The sequence below is a fragment of the Acartia tonsa genome, chromosome 7 (genome assembly GCF_053477335.1).
Source record: "Acartia tonsa isolate MP-2025a chromosome 7, ASM5347733v1, whole genome shotgun sequence".
Classification (NCBI taxonomy): Eukaryota; Metazoa; Arthropoda; class Copepoda; order Calanoida; family Acartiidae; genus Acartia; species Acartia tonsa.
Window position 1 is genome coordinate 10,287,319 of NC_137266.1, and position 22,609 is coordinate 10,309,927.

At 29.3% G+C, this 22,609-nt stretch overlaps 1 protein-coding gene across 1 annotated transcript; it reads right to left on the reverse strand.

Annotated features, from left to right (window-relative positions):
• Positions 1-4,804: 4,804 nt before the first annotated feature.
• Positions 4,805-18,003, reverse strand: LOC145324796 (uncharacterized). The gene is made up of 4 exons (XM_080167437.1): positions 17,723-18,003; positions 7,481-7,678; positions 7,079-7,231; positions 4,805-6,656 (listed from the first exon to the last, which is right to left on the reverse strand). Exons 1-4 carry the CDS (start codon positions 17,843-17,845, stop codon positions 5,148-5,150), a joined length of 1,983 nt encoding a protein of 660 aa, XP_080023563.1. The 5' UTR covers positions 17,846-18,003; the 3' UTR covers positions 4,805-5,147.
• Positions 18,004-22,609: the final 4,606 nt, after the last annotated feature.

Consider the following 22,609-nt stretch of genomic DNA (forward strand, 5'->3'; position numbering starts at 1 on the left):
GAAAATATAGTTGCATATGTATTTATGTAATAATGGCTAATTTGAGTATTTCATGTGGAAATATGAAAGTCAAACACGGTAAATATGCAGGGATCTAAAGGGATAAGACAATGAACATCCCCAATGATGAAACACAAAATTACCCCTTCTGTGGATTACAATTAGTGGTTGAAACGTTTGGAAACTAACTTAACGAACCAACCAATTAGAATTTAATAAAAGTCCTCAAAGTTGTTCAGTCAGCGAATAAGAAAGCGTTATCATAAAACGTTGGGTACTAATGTAATAAACAGGACAATGTCCTCTCCCTCCCTGGTAAATGTGACTTACTTTAATAATTATGTTATAATGTAAATATAATTTAATCTTTTTAAAAGGTTATTTTTTTCTACTTAAACCTTAAACTATCAATACATCAATCTTTTTTTCTTTCTGTCCATCCATTTTTTTACTAAATTATTATTAATATTAATTATTATAGTTATTAATATCTATCAATCAAATTATCCATAATTACATATCTATCCATCCATACATGAACAGATCTATAGTATAGATGTATATACAGACAACTACCTCCCTTCATTTTTCAAAGAGCTCTTTCGTTTGCTTCTAAATTATTTTCTGCTACTTGGCTGTGTTGATAAAGGCATAACTGCAAGGTGGTTGCGATGGGGAGATACAGTTATTTAACCCTTTCTCCCTCTAGTGTTTTACTCTAATCATACATGCATCTATTTATCCTTCCATCTATGTATTAATCTATCGAACCATCTATCTATCCATCGGTCTATTTAGCAATTCATCTATTAATCAAAACACCTATCTATTAATACATATCATTTTCACCTTTCTATCTATCTATCCATCTATTCATCCATCCATCTATCTATCTCTTAAACCAATCTGTCTATCCACCCAACAGTCTATCTATCCATCTATTTATTCAACCATCTTTGTATCTATATATCCAACCGTCTATCTATCCAATCGCATTTCTATCTAGCCGTCTATCTATCCATTTATTTATTCAACCATGTATGGGAAAGTTAACCTACTTAGTAAAAATATAAATTAATTGCCTTTTCAATATGTTTATTTCAGTAGGGAAAAAAGCTTTTATAGTTAAGTTGTGGTTTTTCAGATAAATTAGCGGGTGGTGGTTTATTTTGGTATGTCCATACAATACAGAAAATAGAAAGAATCCTGTTTATATCATAGGGAATAATACAAATGGATAAAATATACTAGAATATTTTGACAGGGGATATTTTGTCGTCAATTTGTGTTGTTACTTTAGTCCTCATTTATTGGTTAGTATGTTTATCAAGTAGGATGGGGGGAAGGGGGATATTGGGTAGAGTGCGCGAAAGGGGGTAATCGTTATTTTAGCCCGCTCCAAGTTTTAATTTACGAGAGAACATGAAAATTTGGTGTCAGAACTAAGTAATAATATATCCATTATCTATTATGATGGTTCAGTCAGAATCAGTAGCTTAATCTTGACGAAACTCTTTGATCTTTACCTAACCAAAGAAAAATAACTAAGACTATGATTAAAGTTATAAGCTACACCGACCAAAACTTAAGAAAGGATCATGGCTATTTTTTGATAAAGAAATATTTGGTTGACATGTTTGGACACCATGGTTATTTTCCGGTACAAGGCTGGTCATTACGGTGTAAAAATATGGTTTTACATGTGTTTATACCAAAACATACATTTTTTAAAAGGAAAAACTTATTTCCATTTTTATATACAATTATACATAAGTTTGAAGTATGATACTATATATAGTTCCAAATACTAAACCAAGTTGATGTATTAATGTTTATTAGCAGCTTTCAATGGCATTGTATTGTATGGTTTTAGGCTATTTATGGGGATCTGTGTATCATGGCATGGTGCACAAAAGAAAGAAGTAGTATTTGCAGGTATTGTAGATAAATTTTCCATCTTTCTCTTTTTTCCGTCTTTTAAATTTGTTCTGTGTTTTATTTTGTAAACAGATTTTATAGAAATAGAACCTAATTTTTACAAACAAAAAAAAATCTTGAAGTAGTATGTTTTACCAACTTGACTAACAAATAAATAAGTTTCTCGGCTACAAAGCAAGCTCACAAACAAGCTCATTTACATGATTTATATGTCGACGTAATATCCAATAAGCTTAAGATTTTCATAACTACTAAACTTACGGAGTTTTCCTTTTTAGAGAGGCTTCATAGAGGTCACAGAGATGTTTTAGGCTATTCAAATTTTTAAAATAACATTAAAATACTTTTAGGCTATTCTTATATCCCCTTCTTACCCCTTTGAATGCAGAGCCCTTTTTACAATACTACAATAGTAGATCCTAATAGCCTAGAGGGATAAGGTGCATCTGTTTGTGGGCCAAGGCAGTTCCCCCATTAATCTAAATTACAATAAGTTTTTGATAGAATTGTTTTAGCTATAAAACTCCAGTAAAATTTCACGATGAAATTTCCTTTGAAAAGAACAAATAGCTTGAACATATATTTTCAGAGAAAATTATAGGGTAAATATATTCTTTTTTTATAAGAACTAAGATATTTACTCTTAAAAATAATATACAACACAGTAGACAAAGATTTTTTTATTGTGTTTAGTTAAAGTTTTCATATTTTTTTTCGTTTATTTGCCTTATGGAGTTATGGAGGACCTATTATCAACTTTCCTTTATTTTAATGTTTTAACTTCAAAACAATTATTAACATTACAATTTTATGTTAACATACAAATTTGGTGGCTTGTTGACTATTACCTACCAATAAAAAGCTTCTAAAAGGTATAAAAACAGACATTTACTTTATTTCAGTTTCTTAGTAATTAATTATCTTCAATGAAAACCCAAAAATATTTTGAGAATATATTTCCCTCCCTTTAAATTATGGAGTAAATAGAGAGCAATTTGGAAATTTTGGAAAATTCAAATAAAAACCTAATAATTAAATTTTTAAAATTCGAGGAAAGGGAAGTCGGAAATTTTTGGTTAGACTGAGCAACAGGTAATTAAAAATTTGGTGAGGGAATATAATTAATCCTAAACCACTTGGAAATTTAAAAAAAAACTAAGAGACGTCTGGAAATTTAAGTTATTTATTTTTGGGGAAAAGTACCTAATTCCAATTTATAAAACAAATTGGATGTGGATCCTTCCTTATTTTGAGCGTATGTTGTTAGTCTGCAAATAAAAATGTATCAAAGCAACTTTAGTTAACAACGGCTTGTATTTACGTTTGTGCCTGTAGAATGACGATAAATTGAGGGACTTTGTTGTACATTTTTAATTGTAAAAAAAACTTGGCTGGTGGACGTTCCCCAAAAAATTAGTTATTTACGTTCCCAGGACCTATGAGAAGCTAGAATGTATCGGTTCAGCAGTTAGCGAGATCCTTTGGTACAGACAGACACACACAAAGACAGAGATCATTCTACTTTGTTTATAAAGATTACTGTTCTTTTACCCTGTTTAAAATACTCTTTTTACATGTTATTACTGCGCATCTTATGGATGAAATTCTATTTTCAAGAAGACTGAATGACCCAATCGACTAAAATTATTGACGGACAGGCATATCAAATAATAGACTATCGTCAAAAGCAAAAAAATAAATTATTTTAAGTAAGAATGAATTTATTGTTAGATAATTTCTACAATATTATATCACAGTCTCGTAGCAGAAACAAATAAAAATAACAATTTCATGGAAAAACTATTACATTTTTTTATACAGGGTGTTCTTTTAGATTTTTGCTAAAAAATGAAAATTATTCTATGTAAGCTCATTACATGATTCTAAAAATTATTTAAGAACACCTTGCTTTTTAACAAAATTAGATTTATTTACAATTTTCTGACATTTCATAATAAGAGCCAAATTTTCGATTTTTGAGATCAAAAAAGCATTTTGCATTATCTATTAGATACTAAAATGAATCTATATTTAAAATGATTGCATATACAAAAAGGATGTATAACTAGCAACAAAGAATAATTTAACTGATGTTTGACAATATGGAGTTTTTACTGCAAATATGTCTGCTCTGCCTCTATCTATCTTTTAACCGCCCAAAAAAGTATATCAAACAAAATTGTAAAAAAATAATTGAAATAAAAGAAACAACTTTTAAAAATTAAAAAAAATTTTATTTGAACTTCTTGTAATGAATTTGAAAATTTATTTTCTTATTTTTATCAACTTTGCTTTCACAATTTTGTGTGGACACTCTGTATATTTTGAACAATACATTAGAACACCACACAATAGTGAATCAATCAAGATCTGCAAACACAAGCAAAGAATAGAATAGAAGGCTTGCTACATGTTTTTACAATATAAACAAAATTTAAATTCAGCTAAGAAAAAAAAATAGAAAAATTGGGAATTTACTATTAATGCCCTCGAAAGTTAGAAATAGACATTTAAAAATTTTAAATAAAAAAAATACTTTTAAGTTGCTGTTTTGAAAACACATAATGCAAATGTTTGCTAAGTGAAACAAATTTAAAATATATTTGAATTTAAAACAGGAAGCTTTGTAGATTTTAGACAACTATTAAGAATATTTTTTTTATTAAAATTATTAGAAAAGGAAAAAAGTTTTTGTATAATGCATTTCTATGGTTATAGATGCCTGAAGATTTTAAGTATAATGAAAAGCTAAGCTCTTCCTTCTCACTCTGATTGTTTGCACAAAAAAATATGTCCTACCAATGTAACAAAAAAAACTATTTTAAACTCTTTTAGCAGGTTAAAAAATTGAGATGCTTCTGATGATATTTGTATGCTAAAAGGATTACTTATGGACGTTAGAATTGGCGGATTTATTTATAATTAATTAAGAGCATTTGTCAATAAATAATATTCTACATCTTTGTTGGAGCACTTTAAAAATCTTTTAGTGCAAAAAATATCTGCACAATATAATTCCTCTTGATTCCAATCATTTCATGCTAAAAGATTTTTTCTGACCAAAATAAGATATCACTATTTGTATTGTTGATATTTTTAATATAATACAACAAATAAAAATTATTCAAGAAGGCATCATAGAAAATCACTAAAATGTTCATTTGGCTCATAAACTGACAATGGTTTATCAAAGTAGCATTTTTCACTGATTAAAATAATGCTAGGGGATCCTCGTAATGGGATTTAGGATCAAATCTGAGCAATGTTGTAACTTTCTGATTAGTTTGAATAGGATCTGCATAGATATGAGAATATCCAGTGTCTGTGCTGTCTCTGGAGGAAGCTGGATCCTGCTGGAGCCTGGCCCAGGTATGGTGGACAGAGGCCTGGCTCTTGTAATCACTAAATCCGGAATCCGAATTCTGTGAAGAAGTTGTGGTTGTTGTTGTGTCCAGCTGTTGTTGTTGAGCTTGAGATGTTGTGGTAATATTATCCTTGTATAATAATGTTGTTGTTGTATTTCTAGGATATAAAGTCATAATTCTGTCCTGATGAACATTTGCTGGGAGTAGAACTACATTCTCTTGATACACAGGACTACCAGATAACAGGCATCCATTCTTAGCCAGGGTGGCCTGGTGGTACGGATTATTATTTCCAGACAGGGTTGCCTGATGATATGGATTATTATGGATATTTGTCTTGATGGTTGGATAGTTACTAACAACATATCTTTGTTCTAAATTATCTGGATATTCTAGAATATTCTTGACTGGTGGTAGTCCTGTGTGAGAATTATATCTGGATCTTCTATACCTTGCAATGAGAACAAGAACAGTGAGGATACAAAGTATGGAGACAACAGAGGCCACACCAATAATTGTGACCAGAGTATTAGAATCCTGGAGCCTAGATGTGGATATAATAGCAGAACAGGATTCCAGATCAATAAGAGCAAGATCTTGACCTCTGTATTGTTGAGGACTATAACATCTGACAACTCTGATACCAGCATCACTGTTATTAACCATGGCATGGATAACTTCCTTCAGGAAATAATTCTCACACCCACAATCCAGAGGATTTCCAGAAACTTGGAAATGTTTCAATCTTTGCCAGGACAGAAGGGAACTTGGAATAATCTCAAGATTATTATCACTCAGATCAACTCTTTCTAATAAATTATTTCCACTAAATGTTGCAGCACCAATCATACTCAACATCTTATTAGCAGTGATGGAAACATCCAACAGATTTGAATTCTCAGAGAAAGCATTGTCCTGAATATTGACCAGAGCTGGACAACCAGACAGATCCAATTTTCTTAGGTTTACTAATCCTGCCAGGGAGTTCTCTTCCACCTGGAAATAATTATTCTGGCCCAGGTATAAAATCTCAAGGTTCTCCAGTTTAGACAGAGCAGTAGTTGGTACACTTGATAATTTATTTCCATTCAACTTCAGTGTTTTCAAATTTGGAAGATTTGCTAAACTTTCATCTTCAATATTTTCAATGTAATTATGTCTAACATCTAGTATTGATAGAGATGGAAGGATAAGAGCATCAGCCTGTTGGATGTTGATAATCTTATTTCTATGTATGTGAAGCTCTACCAGGTTGGTTAGAGACTCTAAACCCTGTGGGATCATATCCAGATTATTCTCATCCAGTTTCAGCACTCTTAACTCTGGGAGGTAACTCCAAGTTGTCGGTTCAATCTGAAATAAAAAGTTTTATTAAAAATCTATCAAATTTAAATTTGATTTCAAATATCTTTATTTGCATCTTCTTGTCTATAAAATTGCAAATGATGTTTTTTATGTCCATTATTATAATTATAATAATCAATTGTCTATCTATCTATACAAGTATCTATATATCTATACTAGTATCTATATATATATATATTTACCTGATTAATCTGATTATAGCTGAGGTCTAGTGTCTGCAATGCCCCCAGATGAGAGAATAGTTGTGTATCTATCTATATATACTAGTATCTATATATCTATCTATACTAGTATCTATCTATCTATCTATACTAGTATCTATCTATCTATCTATACTAGTATCTATCTATCTATCTATACTAGTATCTATCAATCTATACTAGTATCTATCTATCTATATATATATTTACCTGATTTATCTGATTATAGCTGAGGTCTAGAGTCTGCAATGCCCCCAGATTAGAGAATAGTTGAGCCTGGATATTTGTCAACATATTCTTTCTAATCTCCAGACTTGTCAGGGAAACTAAACCACTGAAGGCATCTGTGGGCAGGTTGCTGATCTAAATGTAAAAAATAATTTAAAATAAATTGTAATCATATATATAGTACTTGGTGGATAATTATAATATAATTACGAAGCTAGGGTTACAACTTTAAAAGAAATTTTAAAAGAAAAATAGAAAGGAAGAATTTGTTTAAAAATTAGACAGACTAAATATATTAGTTTAATTATAGAGTATCTCTTACTGCAAATCTTTACTTTACCATCAGGCTCTACTAGTATTATTTGTCTATCCATCATTTTTTACCTTATTATCATTAAGTCTGAGATCCAGAAGATTTCTCTGACTCTTGAAAGCTTTACTGGGAACAATGACAAGACTGTTGTGACTCAGATCTACAAGTTCAAGCTTCGGATAAAACTGGAAGCTGGCATCAACCACATGGAAATCATTGTACTTCAGGATCAAGGTTCGAATCCCGGGGTTCAGGCTTATGGGCATCACCTAAAACAAAATTAATTATTTGAAATACAACTTCTAAGTGACAAACAGTAAAAAGGTATCATAACTGACATGTTACTAAATCAACAGGAAAGGTATAGAATCAAGTATGCAAATGTTAGAATTTCTAATACTAATAATTTTTTTAAAAAAATTTTTATTGACACAATTAATTCCAAAACCAAATAATTAATATCCCTTTAAAATATTTCGTGTGCTGAAAGGATAAAAACAAATTCTCTTTTTATCTAGTCTGCTGTGGATAAACTGCAAATTAAAATGTCTACTTTTATTGCATTGGATAGATAGATCGATATTTATTGCTATCGGATAGATGGATAGGTATTTGTATGGATAGATAGATACTTTTATTGCATGATGAAAATGTAATTGACCATTGTTTGAAAATATTAAAAATATTAGAAGAACAAAACCAACCATATAAAGAGTTCCCCTTTTATTAACTTTTTGATGAGCAAAGCTTCTCCATAACTTACTTCCTTCAAGTTTTAAAACTTAAATTACAGAAATTAAACTTTTCTCAATATTTCCTTTGAATATTATCCTTACCAAATCTTAACTTCTACTTAATTGGTGTATTTTAGTTAACTATTATTTTTTTCAATTTTATTATGGTTTTTGCTGCGCTGCTAATGAAATTACTAGTGCTTGTTTCAAATTAACTCATTTGGAACGCCAATTTTTAGTCGCATAAAGCAAAACGAAACACAAAATGGTTCCATCAGTTTTCATGTTTTTGTTTTTTTAATTCAAAATTTCAAATATTTGATTTAAACAAAAAAGTGGCAGTTTTCAATTTCTGTTGATTGTGCCACAAACTCCCAACCTCCCACACACAAGAATGAGCATGTGTTTCTTAGGATCTCAAAAATGGTTTACGACTGTTGGTTAATACACACCATAAACCCCCTACCCCAATAAACCATCGCTGTTTCTTTCACTTCCAAAAGTTAAAAAGGTATGGAAAAAAGTGTCGGATATTGTGTTTAAATATCTGGACAGCATAGTAGCCACCAATGGCATGTGCCATAACTATGTGCATGAAATCTAACAATCAAATCTACAAAAGTGTGTTTATACATTACAGACAATTTCTTAAAGTTTTAGTAGTCCAGCATATAAATGTATTAAAAGCTACATTCTGATAGATTAGAAAGATTCTGTATGATTACATTTTCTAAATATGCCTTAATGCTGTATTTTTGTAGAATTAAATATAGTTGTATTTTTTCTCTCTTACATATTTTTGCTTCAATGTAACTCAACCAAATAAAATATGGATCAAGTCAAACTACTATTGTTTTGGTTGAAACATTTACATCTTTTATCAGTTTTTTTTATTTGGAGTAAAGCTTTTCTATAGTTGAATATTTATGTCCATTATTCGAATTCTAAATAGTATTCTTGTGATTTATGCAACCAGTTTATTTTGTAAAATTGTTACTATAACAATTTTAAATTCTCTTTATTTTCATTTCAATATTTTTTTCAAATCTAGGAAATATTCTTATGCATTTTTAATTGAAGCTTTGAAACATTTATGAAATTTCATGTAGACTTTATGACTGTTTGATTGTATGATAGATAATAAGTACATGATAATATAATTATGATATAGGATAAAATAAAAACATATGTAAAACTATGCTATGTAGTTTACTAGGACAATGATTTCCATAAGTAGCGCAGCAAAAACATTCTAGTTTTGATAGAAAAAAAAACAGTAAAATGTAGTACTACAGAAAAGTTATATTTTCTCCTAAGTCTCCTAATAATATCTTATGAACTGACACATATATACAGTTATAGAGTAGCTACACTTTAAAATAAACATATGTATATAATCTGAAAGCTATACTTTATAAATTTATTTCATGTTAAATAATAAACATTTGGTCGTCATTTAGGATGACCAACACTACAGGTGGTAATTATTTGTACATTTTGACAAAAAATGAGTCTTTTGTTCAGACTGATTGTTCAAAATAAAGAGAGTTCACTCTTTTTTTGTAATGTCCGTTCATCGTATTTATCAGCAGAAAATGTACAAATATTTAGTACCCAAAAGTGGTCATCATAATTTGTATATGCTATACGCTTTCGTGATAACTCGATAACTTTTTTTGTTTTGATAAAGTTTTACTTTTTAAAGTAATGTCAGAAAATATATTAGACAATGTTTGATTAACTTAATACTGTAAAAAAAATCTTATATCGAAAAAGACTATTGTCGTAGTCAAAATGTCATAAGTATTTAAGATATTAAATCTTTTGCTTTATGCCTTATAGAAGACAAATGTTAATATTATTGGTCTAAGTCTAATAATTCTAAGTAAACTCTGTAATAATACTCAGACTTAAAATTGGACTTTCCAAGGTTAATTGAATATAAGCAAAGGTAAAAATTAACAAGGAACAATATTTTCAGTATTGCTTCGAAACCAATTAATATCCTCAGGATTAAAACTGGTTAAAATCCATCATAAAATATCATGTATAGCATCAATTACAGACAATTGTCAACGAAAATTAAAATAAAAATAATTTAAATTAGTTTGATAGCAAGATAAATGGAAGTCATTCAAAAAGAAAGACATACAATAAAAGATAGATAGATAGATATCGGAATGATAGATAGATTGTAAGACAGATAGACAGCTAAACATTCAACCTAAAAGTTTTGAATAGCCGCATTGGTATTCTTTTCACTTGTCTACTCAATTTGAAAAAGAAACTTTTTTTTTGTGGTTAAAAAGTGGTGCTCAAAAATTTTTAGAAATGTATTCTGATTCAGAATAATGCTTTAGTTTTATTTGATATTATTATATACAAATTTAAAGAAAAGTTGAAATTTTTATTTGTGATACCTAATTAAATTTACTATTTGAAAAAAAATAGTGACTTGTAATTTTGAAAAATATTGTTTGCAATTCCTCATTTTTGGTAATTTTGAATCACCCCATCAGATGCATATAAAAAGTTATTCTAGTGGTAAAAGTTTAAGTGGAAATGCAATGCATTTAGGCCTTTACATGCATGATTAGAATAGATTGAATTTTTAAAAAGCTTAAAAGGAAAATTTAATCTTCTAATCTCATGTGTTATTTTGTTTATTGCAATCTCTAAAATTGTGTAATTTTAGTAAATTCATATGTTTAATGCTAAAAAATAGCTTTTTCTAATAAAAAGTGTCAGCAATTAATGTTAATAAAAAGTAGGCTAATATGTTTGTCAAACATATAAAAGAAAATTGGTATCTTTAGTCTGGAAATCAAATTATAAAATTGGTCAGAGAAAGCGGGGACAATGGGCTGTTTATTACACTAGTTCCCAAATTTTTATAATAACGATTTTTATTCGCTGTCTTAACAACTTAGGGGACTTTGGTGAATTTTGATTGGTTGATTCATTAAGTTGAGTCTTCTAACGTTTCAATAATTTATTTTAATCAACAGATGGGGTAATTTTGTGTATCATCATTGAACTTGAGGGTCATCAAGGGTTTTTATTAAAATATAAAGAGGGGTGGTTATTGTATGTTCACTTGTCAATTAGATTATTTAAAACAAACTTTTTTGCAGTTTAAAAGTGCCCAATTCCTGATACATGACTATAATTACCTAAATGGATTGTCAATCAATAATCCAAATAAACCAAAGAAATTATAATTTATTATTTATAGCATTAATAACAAAAGTTTTTGTCATTTGATATTGTGATTTTAATTTTCTAATCGTCTATTTAAAAGCAAAATGTATTTAAAATGCTTTTTAATGGGAAAATTTAAATATTCCAACCCTAAGGAAGACAATTATTTTAAAAACTTGTTAAAAATCCCCCTTGTATTTTTTAGGAGTTAAGCTCGTCTCTAGTTGATTTATAAATATTAGAAGTCCAAGGGTGGGGGTTAAGGGGTGTTAACCTCCCTTTAAACTTTGAAAGTCCTTATTTTAACCCCTCAAAATTTTAAAAGATTACAATTTTCTGAAACCCATAATTTTTCTTAAAATAAAAAACTTGGACGTCCCTGCTAAATTCAAAATATCATTTAAACTCTTTTTCCTAACACTAAGATCCTTTATTATCCTTGAATGCAATATAAAATCAATGCAATCCTTCAAAAAAATGGACAAAAACGTGCTTGGTATGGTTTGACTGGCAAGGATTTTAATTCTCACATTCATAAAAAGAAATTAATAAGGCTTCCTGTTGGTGTAAATTACCATGAATAACAGAAGAGGGAGGGACAGAGATCAATTTTAATAAAAAAGTTCATGAAAAAAGGCAGAATATTAAAAATAAAAAGCTATCATTCTCTATCTTTGGTATACCAAGTTGTTAATAGTAATGATACACCTATTGCAGTTCTAGATATATATTTATATTGTTTTATAAGCAGATATCATACTTTTTATAATTCTTGTTCCCTTCTTTGAATAGGAGGGTGGATATTTGTAAAAGTAAAACTTGGGAAAAAACTTTTTTTATTCACAATTAAGCAAAAATTAAGTCATTATAAGGCCAATTAATGGTGTAAAAAATGCTACTTGTCAATATGTTTTAAAAAAATGAATATAAAACAGTAACAGGATGTATATCTGTCTGTATCAAAGTATCTCGTTAACTGCTAAACCGATATGGTTCTCCTTTACAATTTAAAGGTCCTGGGAAGGTTTATATCTATTTTTACAGCACAAGAATCACCCCTAGAAAACAATTATCACCACCAAAATTTTTACTGTTCCTTTAAACTAAAATTGAAATAGGTATAAGGTTCGGCGTCCTGACCTCACCTCAAGAGCCCCTAGAGGCCTTTAGGGGCGAAGCCGGTAGTAAATATATAATTTTACTTTAAACATGCATTGGCAGGAAGTTGAAGGAGCTGGTAACCTCTTCAAGTTAACCAAAAAGATTTTGCCAAAAGTTTTAATTAGAATTAACTTTAATTAAACTGGAAACTCGGCTTGTAAAATGAGGGAGATAAACGGAGAGAAAGAGAAAGAGAGAGAGAGAGAGAGAGAGAGAGAAAAAGAGAGAGAGAGACAGAGAGATAGAGAGAGAGAGAGAGAGAGAGAGAGAGAGAGAGAGAGAGAGAGAGAGAGAGAGAGAGAGAGAGAGAAGAGATTGATAGATAAAGAAGGGGAGAGAGAGAGAGATTTTCAAGAAAAGAACATAAGTTTAAACTAAGCATTTAGATTTACATGAAACAAAAAGAGAGATAGAAAGAGAAAGAGAGAGAGTGAGAGAGAGAGAGAGAGAGAGAGAGAAAGAGATTGATAGATAATGAAGGGGAGAGAGAGAGAGATTTTCAAGAAAAGAACATAAGTTTAAACTAAGCATTTAGATTTACATGAAACAAAAATTACAAATACAGTAAAACAATATTTTTAGAATAACCTGCAATATATAAAGAATTAGAAAATCCAATGACATTTTTAGTAAATGTAATAAATAAAACTTGAATTATTTTTTTCAATAAGTGTTTTTCTTTTTTAATTTATGTTTTTAAGTGTTGAAAATCAAATTATAAATAAGACGAACCTGCCAAGTAATTTTAAGGGTAGCTGCATCTTAAAAAATAATGTATTATAACATTTTTATTGTCATAATGCTTTATTTGCAAAGTAGAAGTTACATAAAATTAATTTATGCATTTCAGCGTGTATGTTTATTTATAATTGTTACATAAATTAGACAAATAAATATATCATTCATTCAAAGCACAGCGGCTATAAAACTTGTTTGTCGTCCACCTTTCCTTTCCAGTTTTTCAGCTAATAGTGGTGCAAAAATGCATGTGTTGTCATTTTTTTGAGTTGTTTTTGGTAGTAATAATACTTGTTTATATTAGAGATAGTATACATTGGGCTGTTTATTTCACTAATCCCCAAAGTTCTATAATAAATTGTTCTTATTCGTTGACTTAACAACTTTGAGACTTATATTAAATTTTGATCAGTAGGTTCATTAAGTTGAGCGTCCCAACGTTTCAAACACTAATCGCAATCTACAGAAGGGGTAATTTTGTAGATGTACATAAATTTATCGGCCTTTGTCTTATCCCTTTAGATCCTCAGTACATAAAATATATGCTATGTCATATATGCATTGCAGTTTAATATGCTATATGGTTGTTTATATATATAATTGTTATACAAATTGGTATTTACACACTTAGATTACCTAATAAAGGCATCTGCTATTTCCCTCTCTCCCCTATCAAAAAGACTTATATATGAATATTAGAGTTTAAAAGAGTGTTTTTATTACATAGAGTCTTTTACTATAAGTAAAAATGCATTTTTGTCTTTTAAAAAATTGGCTGTTTTACGCTTTAAGGTAACTTTTAAAGGTATTTTGGGGTTTTGAGCTATTTTTTTGATCAATCTAGAAATGATATCTCTACTAAATAAATGTTTAACTTAATGATTTATGAAGCCAAAGCTCTACTATATACTGTTCTATTTGCTAGAGTAAAGCTGCAATCTAAAATTAAAAACAAACATTCACAAATTTTCACATCCAGGCTAAAATTGCCATAACACATTTTAAATGTTTGTTTTTCAATTTAAGCCAAACTATTTCAGAAAATAAAACTACAAATTGGCTAATAACTAATGGCTTAAAATAAGGGGGAGGGGGAGGTATTTTGTGGGCCAATAACATTTTAAGAGATTTTAACATTGATTTTAAGTTGGATATGTTATCAGTTTCCTAGCTATCTGTCATTTCAAACAATCTATCTATCTATCCATTTCCTTGTTATCTTAGCAGAATTACTTTGTTTCCTTTCCCTCATTTTTTAGTAGGGCAGCTTATTTAAATTTATAATTGTCCATTTGTCAGTTTTGCTGGTTTTTTTCTATTATAGTAAATTGTTTTCTAGTATGGCTTCAAAACCGATTAACAACTACTAGCTTAAAACTGGTTCTCAGCCTTACTAAAAAATCTTGTATAGCATCGTATTACAGACAATTTCCCACAAATATTAAGAACGGTTTTAATCGTATAATTTCTCATTTTAAAATCCGCGGAAAACTGTCTATAATACAATGTAAAAAATAACTATCATGTTTATGGGCTTCACTACTGACGGATGTTGTCATTCTTGTTGTTTATGTTTTGTTTGTTTTTAAGAAGATGGCCTTTAAATTATCTTTTCTTATCTCTTCCCTTCATTAAGCTTAATTTTTATTATTTTCCTTCATAAACAATGTTTATTTAATTTAATTGTATGTGAAATTTGATTATAATTTTTCACAAGTATATGCTAATTCTTAGCGCGTTCAAAGACCTTTTAACCAAACCTTGCATAAAGTGTGATTAAAATCAGGGTTCTTAAGGGATAAGACAATGCCCGATAAATTGGTGTACATCTCCAATGATGATACATAGAATTATTACCTCTGTAGATTACAATAAGTGGTCGAAATTTTTGTACCTTCAACTTAATGTCCCACCAACCAATCAATAAAAGTCCCCAAAGTTGTTGAGCTAACAAATTAGAAAACATTATCATAAATCTTTGGGAACAAGTGTACTAAACAGCCCAATGTCCAACCCCTCCATGGATTAAACTAAATTTACTGATGACACGTAATAAACTTAGGAAATAACATAAAAATCAATTAAATTGTTACCATTGTTTGAAGAAAACCAATCAAATTGTTCAGCAAGGCTTGAGGCTATTTTAAGAATATGTTCCTATATTATTACTTGAAATTTTAATAATTGTCTGAATATGCTTGTCTTTTATTAGGTTAACCTACCATTGAAGGCAATTTTAGGCTATTGCTTTTAAGAGTATTGAAAAATTTTAATTATTATAATCTATTTATAGCTTAGATACTTTTCTTTTAAGATAAAATAAGGTTTTTAAACACTTTTTTGGTGATCTGCAAAAACATGTTGGAAGGCTATTTAGAGGAAATAACAGTTTATGTCTGATGACATCAATTATATTTTATGACACACTCCCAGCTTAAGCTTTATTGCTAAAGGACTTTTCTTAAAACTGTCCATGTAACTTTAAAATTGTTTTAAATATTCAACTTTTATCTAAAAGAAAAAGAAATATAATAAAGGTTTGAAGGGTTGAAATAAAATTATAGAAATTTAGGTATTTAGAAGAATTTATTTTGATGATGTACCAGATTCAGGTACTCTAATAAAATGATACTCACAGCTGGCTAACAAAAGATATCGTCCACCCATCCCTTTACCCCATTCTCTTCCATTCTTGTGAATGAACGAGCTTACCAATAAATGAGGTCTATATCAAAATTAGTGGGAAGTTGTCATTTTTTCACTATGCTACATAATTTTATGGACATTTATCAAATCCCCACTTAAGATACCCGTCCTATAATTTTCTAAAAATATTTTTATGGACAAAATAAATTGTGTCTAGCAAAAGCAAAGCATTTTTACAATATGTTTATGTTTGACTGTCTAACTATATTGTTGTTAAGCTTTGCTGTCTTGTTAATTGCTAAAAGGAATTTTCTTAAAACTGTCCATGTAACTTTAAAAAGTGTTTTAAATATTCCACTTTTATCTAAAAGAAAATTAAGTAAAATAAAGGGTTAAAATAAAATTAAAGAAATTTAGATAATTAGAAGAATTAATATATTATAACTTGAATGTTGCACCAGATTTTCATGTACTCTTTAAAAAATGATACTCACAGCTGGCTAACAGAAGATATCCTCCACCCATCCCTTTACCCCATTCTCTTCCATCCTAGTGGATGAACAAGCTTACCAATAAACGAGGTCTATGTCAAAAATAGTGGGAAATTGTCATTTTTTCACTATGCTACATAATTTTATCAACATTTATCAAATCCCCACTTAAAAGACCCCTTCCTATAATTTTCCATAAATATTTTTATTGACAAAATAAATTTTGTCTAGCCAAAGCGAAGCTTTTTTACAATAAATTCATGTTTGCCTGTCTATTGTTGTTAAGCTTTGCTGTAAAGAATTTTGCTTCCATGCTAATCTAAAATGTTTTTTTTAATCTGTACAAATATAAAAGTAGGAGTTTAAAATATACTTAATTTATGTTGAAGTCAGAACAAAGCCAAAATATGACCACAATTTAAGATTAATTGATGGGTTAGTCTTTCCATAGTTTTATATATGGGAAAGTTTAGAGATTTTAATTGACATGTGTTCTTAAATATAGATATCAGAACAAAGTGATAGGATGTCTATGTTTTAATTTTTATTCCGAAGGATCTTGCTATCCACTGAACTGCTTTGGTTCTTCTTTAAAATGCAGGTTCCCATAGGTACTGTGAAGGTTTATAACTATTTTGGATACTACCACCTTCCTAAGAGAAATCACCTCTAGAATATTTTAACCTGCCCCAAAAGATTTTTTTGTTTGTTTGAAGCAAAAGATCTCTGAAATGACAGAACTGATTAAGTTTTACTTTTCAGTTAAGGCCACATATGTGTGTCTTTGTTGGTTTTAGGCTATTATTGACTCTTCCTCTCTCCCTAAGGCTAAGGGCGCATTTTCTTAATCTAATAAGTGCCAAATTCTATCATCCTACCTAATTTGTAAGCTTTAATTTTGTGGTTTTAAAGCACGTAATTTACTTCATAGAAAGGTAGTCATGTGCAAATACTAGTGTTTTTAAATTAGATATCTTCATAATTTTATAAATAAAATAATATTTTGTTTTTTGATTGTAGCTTCAGATTTCGAAAGCTGCTAAACAGATTGAGTTCTCCATTTAAGGAAAGCTTCAAATCCATTATAGGAAGGTTACAAGCTATTTAATTTTTAGATTAAAGTCTTAGGATGGGTTTAGGCTATTTTCTTGCCTCCCCTATCCCTTCCAATACATAGCTCCTAAACGTTAGAGGCGTAAATATTTGTGGAAAATTGTCTGTAATACGATGCTAAACATGTTTTTAGTATGACTCATAAACGTAAAGCCAAACTAGAAAATTCAGTAAAATTATCCAAAAATCTGCGAAAATTTTATTAGAAAAATGTTAAAAATTGAATTACCTCCAATTTTGCTTTAATGCATGTGACAATGCTATTTTCTTCATCACAGCCACAGCCGTACGGACAAAATCCTTCACTTGCAGCTAACAGGCATGCAAAAAGCAATATCACTATTTTATTCATTTTGAAATATTCAAATATTGTTTTATTTTATTGTAATTTTAATTTCTTTTTTCACTTTCTCATTTCTAACTTTCTCAAACTATCCTTATTTCATGAAATTTTTCATTAAACTGATTGTTGTATATTAATTCTTTTCCAATGAAAGTGGAACGAATACTAAAGCAAATTTTGCTTTGTTGTGCGGCCTAGAGCGGTTAGTGTGTGTTTGTGTTCGCATGTGGGGTGTGGGGCGGTATGGCATGCCGGGACAAAATATCACAGTCTGGTCGGTACAACATAATTAGTACACTCAAATATTTCAATAAAGGGTAGTGGAGCAACAAAATAGGGATTTGGGGGAGGGGGGGGGTCGATCTTCAAATTGGCTTAAATGTGCTTATATATTTAAATCTAATTTAAATATATATAAATTGGGGTGGGGGGTAAATAATTCTTAAAAGGGGGAAAAGTGGGGGCATTTAAATTTTGAAATATTTTTCTATGGTATTTAAAAGTTAAAGGGGGGAATGATAATAAAAATGTCTTTTTAAAAGTAAAAATATGACATTTTTAGTCTTAGGCAGAAGAAAAGGTATTTTTATGATACCTTTAGGGGTCAAAAATTCCATTTAAATTTGTTTCTCCTTTTTAGAAAGTAGCTTTAAACCTGACCTATACATCCAATTTATAAGACACAAGTGCCTTTGTATAAAATCAAGGTCTATTTTGACCAATGAAGGCAAAGAGTATCTTCGCTTATAACAAATAACAGAGACCTAGGAAAATAGCCTAAAACCACCCTACGAAATGAATCAAAGAATTTTTTAAAAAATTAAAACCACCTTAGGATTTATGGAAACCTTTTCTTGAATTCAAATCTGTTCATTAGTTATTGAAACCTTAAGCTGCAGACAAAACATCCTTACCTCTTTGTAAAATAGGAGAAAAAAAACATTTGCATGACACAAGAAAAATAAATTGTACAACATGTACTGTACAAAATTGGACAATAGAATAAACTATGATCAAATCTAAAGTACCATAAAAACAAAAAACCACAAATCTAAAAAACTAATAAAATGAAAACAACCCCGAAGATATAAAAAGATATAAAAATATGTTTAAAATAAAATGACTTTTTACGACATATTCAAGAAAGGGCAATATCAAAAATTGCTTTATTGCTCTATATATTTCAACATAAATTTTATTTATAGTGGCGTAGCTACCAGGGATCTAAAGGGATAAGAAACTGGCCGATAAATAAATGTTTATACCCACTGTTTATACACAAAGTTGAGAATCCAACGAATAAGAAAACGTTATCATAAAACTTTGTGGACTATGAACGAATATGTAACAAGTTATATTTTGCATAATAACCCATACATTTTTGTCAAAATGATTATAATTCTAACTTTTACTACATTTTATATCTTTTTAATCTAAAATCTAATTTCATAGATGAACAAAAGAAATTAAACAGAGATGAAAAAAATGTTTTATTGCTACACATAGAAATAAAGATTATTTCTTTCCAATAGAGAAAATATGTAAAAGTTGTCACGACTCTCAATATTTATTGTGTGAAAGGTTTCGTGATTTTCAAAGAAATTAACAAATAAATTTGCCTTCTATTTCAGGCCGATTTCGCGCGTTTGTGTGTGTGTTTATATTGCCTTTGTTTTTAGATGGGTAGCTTCTCTTTAAGTATCCGCCTCCCTAACTGACTCATTTATAAAAAAAAGGCTAAGAAATGTTGTATATTGTACTAGAGTGCCCTTAGAGTCAAAGCTATTAAAATATATTAGAAAATAAATTTTAAATTTTTAAAGTTAAATTTGTTAAAAATAGTAAAATAGGTAGTTTACAATTTAACACAATATTTATGAGAAAAAATGTAAAGTTTTGAAAAAAGTCTATAAACAGATTACTAAAAAAAAGTTATTTATTCGATCATTTTGCGTTATAATCATGTATTGCATAGTATACAATACATTGTTATAGCATTGACAGATAATATTATTCTTATTTTCAAAAAACTAGTTGTCCCACTATATCCATTTTTATAAGCGAGGCTTTTCTATAATTAGGGTATGTCCGTCCGTACGTCCGTGCGTCACAAACGGATAGCTTTTTTCGTTAATTTAGGCATGTTAGACTTTTCCTATCGATTTCAAACTTTGTATGAAGATTCCTTTAGTAGTTAGGTACGATTTAGAAAGCGTAGCAACTCTATAATCATAACAAAAATGTCCGTACGTCAATTTTAAACATGTTATTTTTTTTACTTTTTTACCAACAAATTTTTATGTGATCTAATCATCCGATTGATCTGATTTTTGGTATGTTGATTTGTGGAACAATAAAGTATAATGTTATAAGCAAAGCAACTCTATAATCAAGTCCTAAAAATGTAAGTATGTCCATAAACATTATCGTGTATCAAGCAGTTTTTCAACAAATTTACTTACAATTTTGCTCAGATTCTTATACATTATATTCTGATTATTTAGTTCTGACACTATCTAAGTGTTAATGGCCGTTTGTCCTACCGTTTCAGTGCTTCGCTTTTATGGATGTTGTCATCCTTGTTTTTATTTAAAGTATTCCTTATTTGAACCCACTAACTGTTGACAGAAATTAATAATCAACATCTCATTTCTTTATTTCAACATATTATGAATTAAAATAAATCATTAAGTCATAGCCTTTGATTGATCTGATCACTTATATTAAAAAAAAAACAGTTTTATTTTTTTCTGTTTTGGAAGAAAAACGACAACAAACTATTATGCTAAAATTTATTTCCATAAAAAAAATAATCAAAATACTTTAAATAACCATAATTTTTTTTCTCGAATACTATTCCTTAAAAATGTAAATAAAATGGGGGAAAATACTTGAACCGAACAAATAAACAATAATTGTAAGAAAATCGTTTTACTGCACGAAAAAAATGAAGGTGTTCATATAAAAAGTGCTAAAATTATCTCATGAAAGAATTGTTTGATCCTTATAAAACTTTGCAATTTTTAATGAAACTTTTGATTACAGCACGATGACAAGTTTTTTCAGGGATCTAAAGGGATAAGATAATGGCCGATAAATTGAACACCAATGATGACACACAAAATTACCTCTTATGTATATGATGTTTTTTTGGTTGAAACATATGATAGTTTAAACGTTTGAACACTCAACTTAATGAGCTATCCAATTGAAATTCAATAAAGTCCCCAAAAATCTTAAGCTAACGAATATGAAAACATTATTATAAAACTGTGGGGACTTAGTATCTCAAAAAAAGTCTAAATCTTGCCTTCGAATAAAAAACAAAGCTTACTTTCTGCCATTGAAGAGGTCTTAAGCAATGTGCAGACATACCAACTACCTCTCCTCTTACAAATTCTGCTATTTCACTTTTTCTTTTGAAATGTACAAACATAAAAAAAATAGGTTAGAAAAAAACCAAGGCAGTAAAAAGATCATTATAAGCTCATTTCCAATAGAAAAATGGCCATTGTTTTGATTTGTATTTATGTTTCTTTATATCTATCTATTCATTGTTAAATCTATCTATCTGATAATACAAAGTAGAACAATATCTGTCTTTCTGTCCGTTTGTTTGTACCGAAGTATATCGCTAACCACTGAACCGATTGGGTTCTTCTTAACAAGGTAGCTTCTCATACGACCCGGGAAGGTTTATAACTATTTTGGGGGAGGGTACCACCCCCCTCACAGGAGAAATCACCCCTAGAAAAAAATTACCCCTGATTACGTCCAAAACAGTCTAAAACCAACCCAACTAATAAATGCAATACTTGCTTGCCATTAAATCATCCCATAACCTATGAGAAGCTTCCATGAATTGATAACTTAACCTGTAAAGTCAAAAAAGCAAAAACATTACTATTTTTGGGGAATCTGACTCTTTTTCATGGGTAATATATATTCTGTAATATAAAAGTAACCGGATGTATGTCTGTTTGTGTGTGCCTTAAGATCCATCAAACTGTTGAACTGTTATGGTTCACAGTGAAGTTTCATATTTATATAACTATCAGCTACCAAGACTTTCAAATAATTTAAATAAAGTTGTTTGATGTAGTACATTATTTAATCGCTATTATTTTTTTTATATTTAACTTTTTAACAATATTTATAAATTGTAGGTTCAAAATAAGGTTCTTTTCTATATTTTATTTACGTTATTTTTTTTATTATTTTTATATTAACTCTAATACAAATATTTTTTGTTGTATTTTCATTAATTATATTCGAAATTACCCCTTCTGTATATTACTTTAATCCTTCTGTAAATTACAATTGCTGATTGAATGTTAAGAAACTCAAATAATTAAACCAACCAATCTAAAGTCAATCAGATTTATTTTTATTTTTGTCGATTTCTCAGGGGAGGGTGGTGGTAACCTACCCAAAAAAAGTTATAAACCCTCCCAGGATCGACCTATGACAAGCTACCCTGTAAGGAGAACCACATCGGTTCAGCGGTTAGCAAGATCCTTCGGTACAAACAAACAGACAACTAAACATCCTGTTACTCTAGTATAAGGCTTGTAGGAACCATATCTGATGTTTTAAAACCCTTCTTATAAACAAAGTTTGATTATCTTTTACTTTATACCCCTCTAGGTTTACATCTCCCTGGCAACACCCTGTGCACGCCACTGTCTCTATCTCTCTATCTATTTACATGTCTATCTATATATCTATTGATTTACAAATAGCTATCAGCTATAAAGCATTCTTTATCAAGAA